Here is a 13,667-nt window from a genome sequence, read left to right as displayed (position 1 = left end):
AATTAAAATTGAAAAATAAGAAACTATGAGCACGGTCTGTGCCACTTTCTGCAGCACACCTGTGGTCAATCCACTATTCCTTGGTACGAATTTCTAGCAAAAATATTTTTCGATAAAGACGATCCTATTTGAAGGTTTGTTATTATGAGTGATTTCCTGAAATTTATCTTACCATGACCAGTGGTGACAGGGACCGAAAGCTGACGCAAAATCGAGTGGATTTTAAAATAAGTATAAAGGTAATTACCTGGTGTCCTCCAGGGGAAACCCAAGACGCAAACTTGTCAACGTGAACCCTGTTTTTTGGAGTACAGGCAGCCAAGGTGCAAATGACGGGACGCTCAACACTGCATAACTCAGACAAGGACCAGAAGTGAAGACATTGCTCTTCTTGACATTTTTTCCCATCATGTGAAAAGCAGCTATCAATTACACCTGAAGGACAGCAAACTGGGCAGAGAACACTCATTTCATATTTCATGTTCCTCAACCACGAAAAACCATTGCGCATGCCCTCAAGAATTTCCTCCACTTGTGCAAGAACAACACGAGCATAGGTAAACCCAGCGGTGTCAAGGTGATCTTCCGAAAGGACAGCAACTTCAACAGTGGAAGCGTGGCAGTTGAAGACTACAGAACAGACTTCCCCTTCAGAAGTGGTTACGAAGAACCTGGCAAAGTCGTGAAACAGCTGTGGTGCATTTGCCTTCACGTGTGTCAAACATGTATCTTTGCCCCACTGAAAGAACTGCAAGACAAACCGGGGAAACAAACCAGGTGGAACGTGACCATTTTCGAATTTGACAAATAGAGATGGGATCTGTGCAGATGCAACAAGTTCCATAATCTTTTCTGGTGGATGTGACTTCAACATGGACGGCACCAGGTAGCTCTTGCTTTCATCGTCTGATGGCCAAGAGCACAACAAGGTAAATTTCTCCATAATTGCAATCAAAACGTCAAACCATGCCCTGTTCTCAAACAAAGGCTCCCACATATGTTCTAAAAGTCTCTCATCCAGGATTCCTTCCTTTTCAAGCTTTCTCCATAGTTTATAATTAAGGAATCTTCTCTCTAGACGTTCGTAGGCCGGTTGTACGGTTATGACTTTCTTAAACACGTCAATCAACCACTGAGGATCTAAGACCACCAATTTATTCAAATCGGGAGAGTCGTCAAAATGAATCAAGCGTCGCAGGTCATGCAGGTAGTTGATCAGTGTTTTAAACTCTTCGTCTTTATCAATGTTGCAGGCTTGTGATGCAATGTACTTTGCGCTCTCCAAAGAAATGAATGTTCGCCCTTTTTCTTTCACTGCCTTGAGGGCCTTATCAAATTTCAACCATTTGATTGGAATAAATGCATTGATGTGTGGCAGCTTTTTAGCAACGGTAAGCACTTCGCATCGCAAACGCATGACCTCTGAACACTCAGAATCAGTACCAGATTTTGTGTTATCCACAACGAACACACCATACAAATGGGCGCCGTATGGCTTGCTCATTAGACAACCAAGAATCTCCTGAGCTAGTTCACTTGGATCGCGACCATCGTAAGGTCTATCGGCATGGGTGCATACCAAAAAAACCAAAGGAAGCTTGTCTGGAAGTTCCTCTGATTTAGGACATCCATCTATAGCACCATTTTGGCTAGTGGCCAGACAAGCCACAGACAACATCCAGAAATCAAGATAATCCAAATTGGTTTTCAGGTTAAAGCTGTCTTCATATTTCGTGTGTACTCCTTGTTTCACCAGTGGCTTGGCCTTGCCATGTGGATTTAAGCTGAGGTCGTAAACCAAACAGTAGATTGCCTGTGCTGTTAGAAAGAGCGGATGTGTCACATAGTAAACTGACTGTCCAGCAAAGTCCCACAAAGTTGAAAATACGTCTTCCCTGTTATCCTCCCAACCTCCTTGAAGCAGGGTTTCAGTTACCGCGGCTACCTCTTCTGGAACGCAAAGAGCGGGACTGTCAAAGTCGTCCTCTTGATTCTGTTCCAATGGACCAGGTGGTACTTGTGATTCATCTCTGCTCGACATGGCTCGTGGTTCGCTAGGCATTTCAGCCTTCTTGGCATCACTTAGTTGCTCAGTTGGTCTTGGTTCGCTTGGTATTTCTGTGATTTCAGAATCCAAAGTACTTTCATTTTCCTCGGTATCTGCTTCAACCTGGGCGCTATTACTCGTTTCCTTTAAGTTATCGACAATCCACATTGCTGTGTGATAATCAAATGAAGTTGCTTCTTCAGCATTCTGGTCGTTTTCAGTCGTCCCTGTTCTCCAGGTTTCCGTGGTCACCTTGAAATGAGAAGGATCGACCTTTATACCCACAGTACTGTCTTCCTCTGGATCAAAGCAAATCCCTTTCAACGATTTCTTTAAACTTGTCTTTCCCGCACGGTCTTGTCCAATAAGCATTATTGGAACCCTTTTGACAGACGCTCTTCCCTCAGCAAGGGCCTGGTTATAGGCTTCCAAAGCGGCAGGACCACGGGCAAGAATTTCAGGAGGAACTGGAATGTAAAATAACGAAAGAATAAATATACTGTTGCTAAGCCGTTATATTTAAAACTCTCGATGATCGAACATTTACCATGTTTGCATCCCCGGAGGTTGTAGAAAAGTTAACCTTCCCTTCGACCCCTCTTTAAAGTTAAAGTTGTCCTTTCTGTACAAGAAAACCTTGTTTAGATGGGTGGCACAACCTTCTAGTACTCACTCAGCACCATAAAATTTGACGGAGCAATACCACCACTCTTCATCAGTTGATTATACCAAAAAAAATGATTTCAAACAAATAACTTATTATTGGTGAAAAAGTTATAGTTGTATTTTTTTTACTTTAGAGATTTCCATAGCAACAACATAAGCCGTTAATGGGGCCCTTAATTTAGCTTAAAGTTATAGTAAGTCCGGAAACAAGCTCGTTGACCCATATCTTTTTACTTTTAAAATGTCAACAACGCCATTTCACGCGTCGTGTCTATAAGAGTTAATGTTAAAAATATTAATGTTAATGTTAAAAAAAAAGAATTTGGAATTAATCGGTATCAATTCCTATAATCAGTAGTGGCTCACAGCAAAAAATGCTGATGATCTGTTTTGAGGTAAAGGAAAGAGTAAAAGCAAAAATTGTTTAGCGTTGAAAGCCTTCCTGTTTAGGTTTTAACCCACCATCTTCACAAAAGTTGCCAAAAAAGCGTAAAAGCGTACGCGACAATGTCGAAGGGTAGTCTGGGAAATACCCAATAGATTTCAAAATTTATTGGTTATTTCCCAGACTGACTTTCGGCATTGTCGTTTACGCCTTCACGCTTTTTTTGGACAACCTTTGTCGAAACAGCTGTATTCATGGAATTCAAAGAAAATTATTCGTGGCTTTTCCCTTACTTGTTCCTGTTGATCCATTCCCACGAATCTCACTGACGACTAACCGTAGGACTTCCCTTACAAACAATAGGAACTCGGGTATCTTTCTCACTATGGCCTCTGGTTCCCAAACTCCACTGCTAAGTAACCTGTCCCACTCTTCGCAGTGGAAGTAGAGATCAGGCTACGGAGATAATGAAACACAGAGTTGCATTTTTTCACAGTTAGCTGTTCAAATATTTAATCTCGCCAAGATGCCTATACTGGCATTTATGGGTGACGCTTAATGTGGCCTCATTGATTCCCATTGTATGCTTTGCAGATTTATAAAACTATCTTAGTTAATGGTATAGTTTGAGTCACAAAGACAGCGTTCCTTTTTTCCCTTGTTTGACGCTTCTTATCGTTGTACCAGAAATTACATTACGATAACGTGGCCTGACTCACGTTTTCTATTCTGGTTATGTAAATAAATGTGTAAGATTACAAATTGTTCTCGTTTCACCAAAAAAGCAAAAAGGAAACAGGCAAAAAGCTTTCCGAAATGAAAACTTTTAGTAAAAATTGACAATGAAACCCTTAATCTTTTTGTGGATTTCCAGTTGCGTTTAAGCATCAATTCGACAAAGTGATGCGATGTGCGATTTAGCTTATCAATGACTTTTGCCCCACGTATTGTGCATGGTTCTACAACTGTCAAACAGAAGCATGACTCCTTTGCCTTGAACTCTCCAATTGTTCACCATTTTAACTGTCGAGTGCTTCTTAGAAACGATTCTTTCAATTTACCTCTTCAAAAGGGTTAAAACGGCACATTGGAATCTAAAACATTAAAACAATATGGCCACGTCACTATAGAAGCCTTTTTAGTTCCACCGAGAGATCACTAGGACGTGACGTCATAAAGATATAATGTAGGTATAATTAACTCCTCTCCGATCCCTCCTGACATTCACTAAGATATTGCATTCTGATTGGACGGTTCTTGTTAAAGACAAAAAGGACAATAGGAGATAAAAAGATCCCTTCTAGGAGAAAACTGAATTTGATACATGTAAAACGAGTTAATAATTGAAAGATGTACATTTGAAGCTACCATGAAAAAAAAAAGAGATGCGGAGCCCATTTTTACGCAGGATGCCTTGAAGGGGCATACCGCGTCTAAAAACGGGTCGATTCCTTTCTTTTTTTTTTTCTTCCTCGTAGCCACAAATCTGTACATTAATTTATTCATTAATCTTTCCTCTCCTACTCGGGAAGTATTGCTCTGATTGTCTTCACCAGAAGCAGGCCAATCGAAATCCATTCTTGGCGCTTATATCGCGAGGGAGGGGACCCACTCATCCCTAACTGTGTGACGTGACGCATCATTTAATTTATTGATTAAAACTGCATTAAATTGTGGCGCCATATTGTTAACACGTTGTGGACTCAGATGTGCCGTTTTCAAACGGAAATTTCACTATCTTGGAGCGGTAAATCGAAAGAATAACTTCTAAGAAGCACTCGACATCTAAAACGGTGGAAATTGGAGAGTTCCTGGCGAAGAAATTGTGCTTTGTTTGACAGTCCTGAATCACAATGGGAGACTTAAAAAAGATCATTGAGAAGCTAACGTTATCGTAATGGAATTTCAAAAAATTCCGGTGAGACCCTCAGTAGCGTAACACAAGGGATATAACATAACGCGATCTTCGTGACTCAAAATATTCCATTAGCAAGGATAATTTTATCAATTGGCGAAGCATACAGTTGGAATAGATGAACTAGCCCCAGCATCTCGCGTAAATGCCAGTATAGGCATCTTGTTTGACAAGGCATGCCCTCAGGGCATCTCGCGTAAATGGCGATTAGTATATAGATGGACGAAAAAGAGTAGAACAGATAAAACCGCTTGTCAGCCGGTTATCGTCAATCAAGCAATCAATGAAGAACTTTATTTCAGCACGATAAGAGAAATCCGCAGAGCTCGTGGGTTGGCATAAAACAAATGAGAATTACTAAAACAATAAGAATTACGAAAATAGTATATACAATTAGACTTAAGAATCATTAAATCACATATACATCATCAGAAATCTTAAAATCTTTCAAAAAATATGTGTAACTTAGTATCTTGGTTTTTGATCGTGAAAGTGATCAGTCCAGTATCAACGTTCTCAAAATATCAGATAATCCCTTCATTTTATCGTGACACGTACCTAAACATGTAGGCTTAGTTTGGCCTGTAGATAACAATTCATTCAACGTGGACACCATTGGAAAAGAGTGTTGTGAGCATCTTTAATTTTACGCTGTTCCTAGAATATGCATGTCATATTTGTTTTTTGTAAATTCTGTTCCATTAAAAGCAGGATTGTGCAATGTACTTGTGCTGCTCCTAAATAATCGTTGGCGTGAGTCAATACTCTGATCTGCGTCACACGAACCGATCCTTGTTACATTGTTAGTTTAGCCAAACTTAAACATTGGTTAAACATTATTCAGTTGCAACAAGGCTCTTGCAGGCAAATTATGCGTTTCGGTTTGGCTCTTGTGAAGTTCGACGTTTGACCCAGTCAATATGTATGAATCAGTCGTTACGTACTTAATACAGATCAACCAGAAAAAATTCTTTCCAGTTGAAGTTCACTGGAAATCGGCTCCGACCGACAATCAAAGTAGATAAGGGGAAGGCGAGCTTAAAGAACGGGTTATTCATGCAAGTGTAGCCTGGTTGTTTTGGTTATGGTCAGCTGTTGTGGTTTTTTTTTTTTTTTGAGATTCTTACTGTTTTGGCGGTTTATTACACCGTCACTCGTGTCATTCAGAAAATGTCAGACCACGAAAACAAGACCTTTTCCCTTACGAACGAGGTAAACATGCATACAGCCTTTGTTTTGGCTTTAGTCTGGGTTTGCTCTCCGCTTTTTATGGACCGTAAGCACGGAATGACTTTTAAGGTCTCTAGTACAGACAATACAGATTATCAAAGGATTACGAGCCCCGACTATTTAGGTGATCCCGATCAGTAACAGTTTACATACCGTACGCATCGAAACAGGGTTTCGCTGGCCATGACGTTCAAAAAGATGCACATTGTATTTCTCTCCTTTACAGACTGCACAGTCTAAAAAGTTGTCCTAACAGACATTATCAGTTTGTGTATACTGATCCACCAAAAAAAGTTTTCTTCACTCGTTTTCTTTGTAAACTGTAAAGTTTACTTACTGGTTCCCTGTATTCGTATTTCCCCATGACGTCATCCCATGTGTGTGCCCTCGAGAGGATAACGGCAAACCCTGAATCAGTGGTGAACAGGGTTCTTTTAGACAACCTTCTTTTGGTTAAATGAAATCCTTTGGGCAGATCCTCTGGGAGATGTAGTCCAGATTCGTCTTTGTCATTCAAAGTTAGTCGAGATAGGTATGCTAATAAAGGCCGTTGCACTTGCTTATCTGGAATGCAGTCTGAGGCCAGACCTTTTTCTGTGGTGAGATATAGAACGGTTCAGGATTTACTGCACTTAACTTTAACTGAAAAATAAAGATTTTAGTGGATAAACTTCATTTATGCTTAGAATAATTCCCGTTAATGGGCCACTACGCAACTAAATCTGGCTTGAAAGCAACCTCGTTCCCAGGGCCTTTTCCCTGGTTTGGCGGTGGGGCGGGGCGGGGCGGGGTGGGTAAAGGCCCTGGCATTGGCTGGTCACATGATCTCAGCAAGTTGCTGTAAACGAGAAGGAACTAACCGAAAACTTGTGCGGAAATGAACAAGAACCAAGCGAGCACGTGGTCGAGGATTCAACGAAGGTTTCTCGAGATGTAGTTAATGGCAACTGGCTTCAATTGTATTCGCCCATCCAGAGGCTCTGTTAAGTAAGGAAGGTCGAGAGCTGATGGGTAGCAACGTCTTTCAGGACAATGTCATTGCCTGTATTGTTGATGAAGTTCATTGTGTTGAATTATGGTATGCCTTGTCATGTTTCTTACAGGCTTAGCTTACATCTCGGAAATCTAAATCATGGTCACGGCACCGACAAGTATTAACATTGCGACTTCTATTCGGTGAAAATCTGCTCCATTTTCTACGTTTTTAAACCATGACAAATTTTACTATTTACACTGCTTATTGGAACATCATACATTGTCTCCATACCGTGCTCTCACAACTCGAACATAACAACAAGATACTACTAAATAACCGTGCTTACTTTTTAACAAATTGTGTTGTTAGGGACTTGTTAGAAATTAGCATGGGGAGAGGGGGGTGGGGGATTAAATATTTTCAGTGAAGCTATGCAAATAAAATGAAACTTTCAGGAAGGGGATTAAAATGCCCCGACCCTCCCTTGGAGCTCGTCCTAAAATTCCATGACCATCTCCTGGATAAATAAAACGTCCGAATTCTATATACAGTGGTAAACGGGAAATGATTCAGTACCTTTAATAAAGCAAACTTGCATTAAAACCTGTGTTTAAACAGTTGTGTACAAAGGCAATCAATTCTATCATCATTCCACACTGGTTATCAAAACACATGGAAGCCGATCGAAACCTCTCAATACGCGCATTTGTCCTCTAGCCACCCACCAAGAGTAAAATAAAAAAAGGATTTCTTAAGGGCAAAGCCCTAAGACTCCAACAAACAAACTCCTCGAAAAACAACATTTGAGGAAAGTATTAAAAAAAATTTAATTACGACCCCTTGCTAGAGGCTACCCAAATGATGTGATTGAAAAATTTTATCAGACGTCAAATTTACAGAAAGGTCATCGGCAATGAAGCAAAAAGACAACACCCCCGAACAAATATTGCCTTTCGTAACACATATCAACCACCAGTGCCATACTCAAACATGTTTTAATGAGTAAATGGCACTTGATACAAAACCATCCTTTCCTAAGAGAAATCTTCAAAGAACCACAGCTAATTGGCTTTAAAAAAGGAAAATATCTATGCTGTAGGTTAAAATGAATCCCAGGTTAAAATGATTTTAACCTGGGTTGATTTGTATTTTCCTTTGTTAAGGTTGGGTAATTTACATCTGCAACTAAAGGAAAATACAAATCAACCTAGGTTGAAATCATTTTAACCTGGGATTCATTTTAACCTATAACATCTACACGCCATGCTTGTCAGAGCAAAGATATAGAGTTTACACTTCCAAAATGTTTCCATTGTTAGAAGTCGTGCAGGCATGTCACCCCTGGTTATTTCCTAACTCTATTATGAGAGATAAGGCACCCTAAAAAGAAATAGTTGCCTTACGTCCGATATCCATTTGACAAGGGACTGTTCACTGTGACTTTAAAAGACGTTAATAATAATAATAATAATAATAATAATAATAATAATAATAATAATAATAATAATAATAATAATAATAATATATAATTAAGCATTACACTAAGTCTCAATGCTTTACAACTCTATAAAAATGCCAATTACAAATGTGAGACTGAGGATGATGATAGTGATGGTGGGCATGACTATGATGATGATGATGATGATGATGATGATGATGATGATGATGGCAATAGTAATAATAATGTTGAGGATGATCCTGAGGGTAGCACTTCTGATAGTGATGCTGTTAGAGAGATTAGTTCTTCTGTGCGATATTTAACAGTTTTACTAACACTTTATTAAAAACAGACAGTTACAAACTGGTTACATACCTACCCGCAAATAGCTGAAGCTAATCGAGGCGGGTAGGTATGTCTATACTATAAACTAAATACAAATAAAATTGGTGTTTACAAATTGACTAAAATAAAAGGTAAATAAGTAGTAGAAAAAAAGTGACGCAAAAAGGATTTGCTAGCTGATAGAAATTAAAGGATTGTCACAAATTTACAGGCTTTTCATTATTTCAAGAATTGAAGAAGATGTAAGGAAAGCATTTTCTTTTTTTGAAATGTTGATTCGTATTTCGTGTATTTGTTTTTTTTGAATAATTTTCTGTTGTCAGACTTTCTAATATTATCCGGTAAGAACCCATAGCCGTGCGCCAAATCGAGAAAATGAATTCTTTAGTTGATCAAGACGTGAAGACATGATATAAAATTTGTCAGCGGTTACTGACCTGGTGTTGTAGGAATGTATATCTGAGACATGTTTAAATAAATTTTGAATATGAACCGGTGGTAGTTTGTTTTGGATATCATACATTAAACGGGAAACATATTCGACAGAGAGAAAATGAACAGGTAGGATGTTAAGGTTAATGAAGTAAGGAAAAGCGTGTTCACTTTTTGTAGAAAAGTTCATCAAACGTAGGGGTCGTTTTTGTAGGAGAAGAAGCTTTTCTAAGTTAGACTGAGAAGTTTGACCCCATGAACTAATTCCATACATGACGTAGGGGGAAATAAGAGATTGATGTAACTTGACAAGAATAGAGAAGGGTACAAGATGTCTCAATTTAGCTATCATGCCAATGGCCTTGCTAATTTTTAGAGCAATAAAATTTATATGAATTTTCCAGTTGAGATTCTTGTCAATGAGTATGCCAAGATATTTCACATGATCTTTACACAGTTTTAATGTTGAATATGAAACTTTATTATTGTCGTAAACATTATATTGTTGGTTGATAAGGAAGTTTCTTTTTGCAATTAAGAAATATTACATAATTAGATTTCTTAGTATTTAGAGTTAATTTGTTCGCTGTTAGCCATTCGCAAAGTTTACTTAATTCAGTATTTACTTATAGTTCTAAGAAATTAAGGTTCCTATTACTGCACAGGATACTAGTGTCATCAGCAAATAAATAATTAAGAAATGTTACATAATAGCTTGTCTTTTCAAATAATATGCTGCCTTGTTTATAGAATAATTTGTTATCGTGTAAAACATGATATCAAACCATCCCTTTACAATCATGGTGGCTTAATTTCTTGTTATTCTCCATCTTTTCCTCTCCTTTTTTCTTAAATAACCCTCTCTTTTGAAGGGCTCAAAAAACTGTGAATTTCCCCTGTTTTCCACCCCCTTCCCCCTGCTAATTTCCAACAAGTCCCTTAGTGCAGATATTTCGTGATTTATTCTCTATAATGCGCTATTGATGTTTAGCTCATTTTCGATTTCACACCTGCCGAGCTTATATCAAGCAATTTACTATACTCTTTAGAAGGCCAAAAATATGGAATGCTTTGCCATTATCAATTACGTTTTCCCATAGTCTATCCACCTTCAAAAGAAAGCCTCTTGATTTCCTCAGTTAATTGTATTCAACGTCCGACTCTGTTATGTCTTTATAGTCTTAACACTGTATGTTAAATACAGTGTCTTCACTAGTCTTACAGTCCTAACATATCTCCGAGGAGACCTCTCAGTATAAGCCCTTGGGGTTTCTTGAGGTCTCTTTGGCACTTCTTACTTTTTCAATTACTTATATTATTCACTGTAAATTATGTAACATTTTAGCCTATTATTCACTGTCACTTTCTATGAATGTATGTCGTGGTGAATAAAATTAAATAAGTAAATAATTATGTCTGTTGATTCCGTGATGCTTATCAGCTTGTTTATATTTGTTGTTTTTGCTTATATCTGACCACAATACTGTGTGTAGAACTGAAATGAACTCTGATGATGATTAGACATCAGCAGAAATAGTAAATACTGTGAACTGCTTTATCAGGGTTGAAGCTAAGAAAATAATCTCCTGGCTAAGATTTTCATTGAGCTGGTCGCCATTTTTCGGGAGAGGCCTGAAACAAAATTTTTGTCCCCAATCTTTCGCAATGCCCAGATTACGGGGCTACCAAGCTTCGTTTTTACGCAAGATGATGAATACAGTGCATGGAAAGAAAACACGTTAAACAAGTGCTCAAAACAATAATTTATTTTAATTACCGGTACTTTACTCATTCTAGTGAGTGGTACTTGTTCTATATGGTTCAGATTTGGAATGATTATACGTATGTAACCTAAAAACCGTTAATTCACTGTCCTTTGCCAAGTGATCTCCTGCCAAAATCCTACCAGCGATCTCCTTTGTAAGGCAGCAGCCTACACTTAGCGCAACCCTGCCTTTTTTTGTTTTACTCTCTTAAAATAGACTATTGAAATTCAGCTATATTTAATTATTTCTGTTGTTACCATGACGCTGATCATTTTGTATACATTTGTTCTCTTCGCCTAATAATAATAATAATAATAATAATAATAATAATAATAATAATAATTAAAGGGACACAGTCAGCTGGTGCACATGTATATTAGATACTATTTCTTAGCTGATTTGCATATCAAACTTCATCACAAAACTCGCGCTGAGAGCGAAAATCCAAAAAAATTTGTCGAGTGCAAGTATTTGCCAGTCAAAATAGCGATTAGAGACCTAATGGCCGTTTTTATGCTAGAAACGTTAAATTCGTCTAGACGCATTTAACGTCTGAGACGTTAAAGCCGTCTGATATAAAAACGGGACGCATAAAAATATACCTTAACCTCAACTTCACTCCATTTTCTGCCCCGAGACTCCTTGAAGTTCTTCTTGGTTAAGCGCTGAACCTCGATTTCAGGAACAAACGCTAACTCGTGCCAGTCGTCTGTGTACGAGTCAGGGTTAAATGCGTCCCACTAAGGGCGTCCCGTTCTTATACTAAACGTATTTAACGTCTGAGACGTTAAAGTCGTCTGTTAAGTGAGTCTAAGCGACGCACGTAACTAAACACGTTAAAGTCGTCAGACGTTAAATGCGTCTGTCTTATCTATCGTTTTTATACTAGACGTTAAAGTCGTCTCAAGACGACTTTAACGTCTCAGACGACTTTAACGTCTCTATCATAAAAACGGCCAATGTTACATCAGAACACTCATTTTCCATGGATAATTTACTGATGAAATTGTCCAGGGAAAACCAAACGTCAACGAATACCTCTGAAGTCGAAGAATCAGTTAAAGTGAAAAACACATGTAATCGTTAATTTCTGCTTTCAATCAGATATTTTACTTTTATTATTTCGTTTCTACAACCCTCTTTTCACAAATCGAAACGAATCACGCCGAACGACATCTGGAAATTATTTATGACATTGAGTCCGGAAATCCGACCCCAAATCGCACCTCTGGATTAATCGATCACTAGCCTAACAACGCTACAGTTATAACGGTTAGTTATAACTTTTTAAACTCACGCTTTTTGAGGAGAAAATCCTAGCCCATTCTTGCTAGTGTTTTCCATATCAGCTTAAGTCCCGGATGTTGAAATCAACATTTGAAAAGGGAAGGGTTAGCGCCCTTTTCTACCACAAAAATATACTAAGTCTTTGGCTGGATCAACAATTCGCGGAAATTTCACGTTGCCCGAATAGACATCATCCCTAAGACCTACTTTTTAAAGCCAAAGACTGTCACCTCCTCAAGCAAAGCACACAACATGCTATCCTTTATAGTTCACGCCCGAGTAACTAAAAGTTACCAATTTAGCTCAAAAGAGAACTAAATAGGGAGCATATTAGACGAGGCAGGACGCTGCACTCGTAAGACTTCTACCCTCACTAGACTTAATGATGTCCTCAGGAAAACTTTGCTTCAGGAAGCCCATCGCACAAAAACAGAAATCGTATCTAAAAGATACAACGGATTTCGTAAACTTCATAGAAAAGACAAAGGTCTCTCAAGATACTATCTTAGTATCAGTGGATGTAACAAGCTTGTATACAAATATACCACAGGAGAAGGGAATTACAACAGTATGCACAGCATACGAGGCATTCCCCAACAATAAACTTCCTATACCGTCACACTACCTCAAAGAAATGCTTAAACTTATCCTTCAGGAAAATTCATTCCAATTTGTTGGAAAAAATTACCTTCAGACCCATGGAACTGCAATGGGTACAAAAATGGCCGTTGCATTTGCAAACATTTTTATGGCCGATATTGAAACAAAAATGATAAGTCAAAGCAAAACAAAACCAATAGAATGAAAACGTTTTATTGATGACATTTTCTCACTGTGGGATAGTGACGAAAAGGAAATTAACCTGTTCATTGAACAAGCTAACAAATTCCATCCTACTATTAAATTTACGGCCGAAATTTCAGAGAACGAGACAAGCTTTCTCGACACAATAATTTTTAAAGGAGAACGTTTCAGAAATGAATCGATCCTTGACATCCCTACACATTACAAGCCTACTGAAACCTTTCAGTAAACACATTTTACCTCGCGCCAAATTCCCTTGGGTGTTAAAAGAGGTTCTATTAAAGGCGAAGCACTCAGACTACTGAGAACAAATTCTTCTGAAACAATGTTCGAAAAAAGTATCTCGAAATTTAAATCGCGCCTCATAGCGCGCGGA

At 38.4% G+C, this 13,667-nt stretch overlaps 1 protein-coding gene and 1 long non-coding RNA gene across 7 annotated transcripts in view; one reads left to right on the top strand and one right to left on the bottom strand.

Moving 5' to 3' along the window:
- Positions 1–13,667, top strand: part of LOC146453652 (uncharacterized) — an 82,915-nt gene that overhangs the window by 5,073 nt on the left and 64,175 nt on the right. The gene's annotated exons all lie outside the window — the stretch shown is intronic.
- LOC146453653 (uncharacterized) overlaps positions 1–13,667 on the bottom strand; it is a 101,300-nt gene that overhangs the window by 27,361 nt on the left and 60,272 nt on the right. For 3 of the 6 annotated variants that reach the window (XM_085096251.1, XM_085096245.1, XM_085096246.1), the window contains 3 exons: positions 6,581–6,837; positions 3,392–3,554; positions 248–2,514 (listed from right to left, as the gene is read on the bottom strand). The exons of the other annotated variants lie outside the window; for them this stretch is intronic. In XM_085096251.1, the coding sequence (XP_084952377.1) occupies positions 248–2,514; positions 3,392–3,554; positions 6,581–6,837 (2,687 nt within the window). The remainder of the gene's footprint in view (positions 1–247; positions 2,515–3,391; positions 3,555–6,580; positions 6,838–13,667) is intronic. 6 annotated transcript variants of the gene reach the window in all.

Source organism: Pavona decussata, unplaced genomic scaffold (assembly GCF_977016875.1).
Source record: "Pavona decussata unplaced genomic scaffold, jaPavDecu1.1 SCAFFOLD_324, whole genome shotgun sequence".
Taxonomy (NCBI): Eukaryota; Metazoa; Cnidaria; class Anthozoa; order Scleractinia; family Agariciidae; genus Pavona; species Pavona decussata.
This window is presented reverse-complemented; position numbering and strand designations above follow the sequence as displayed.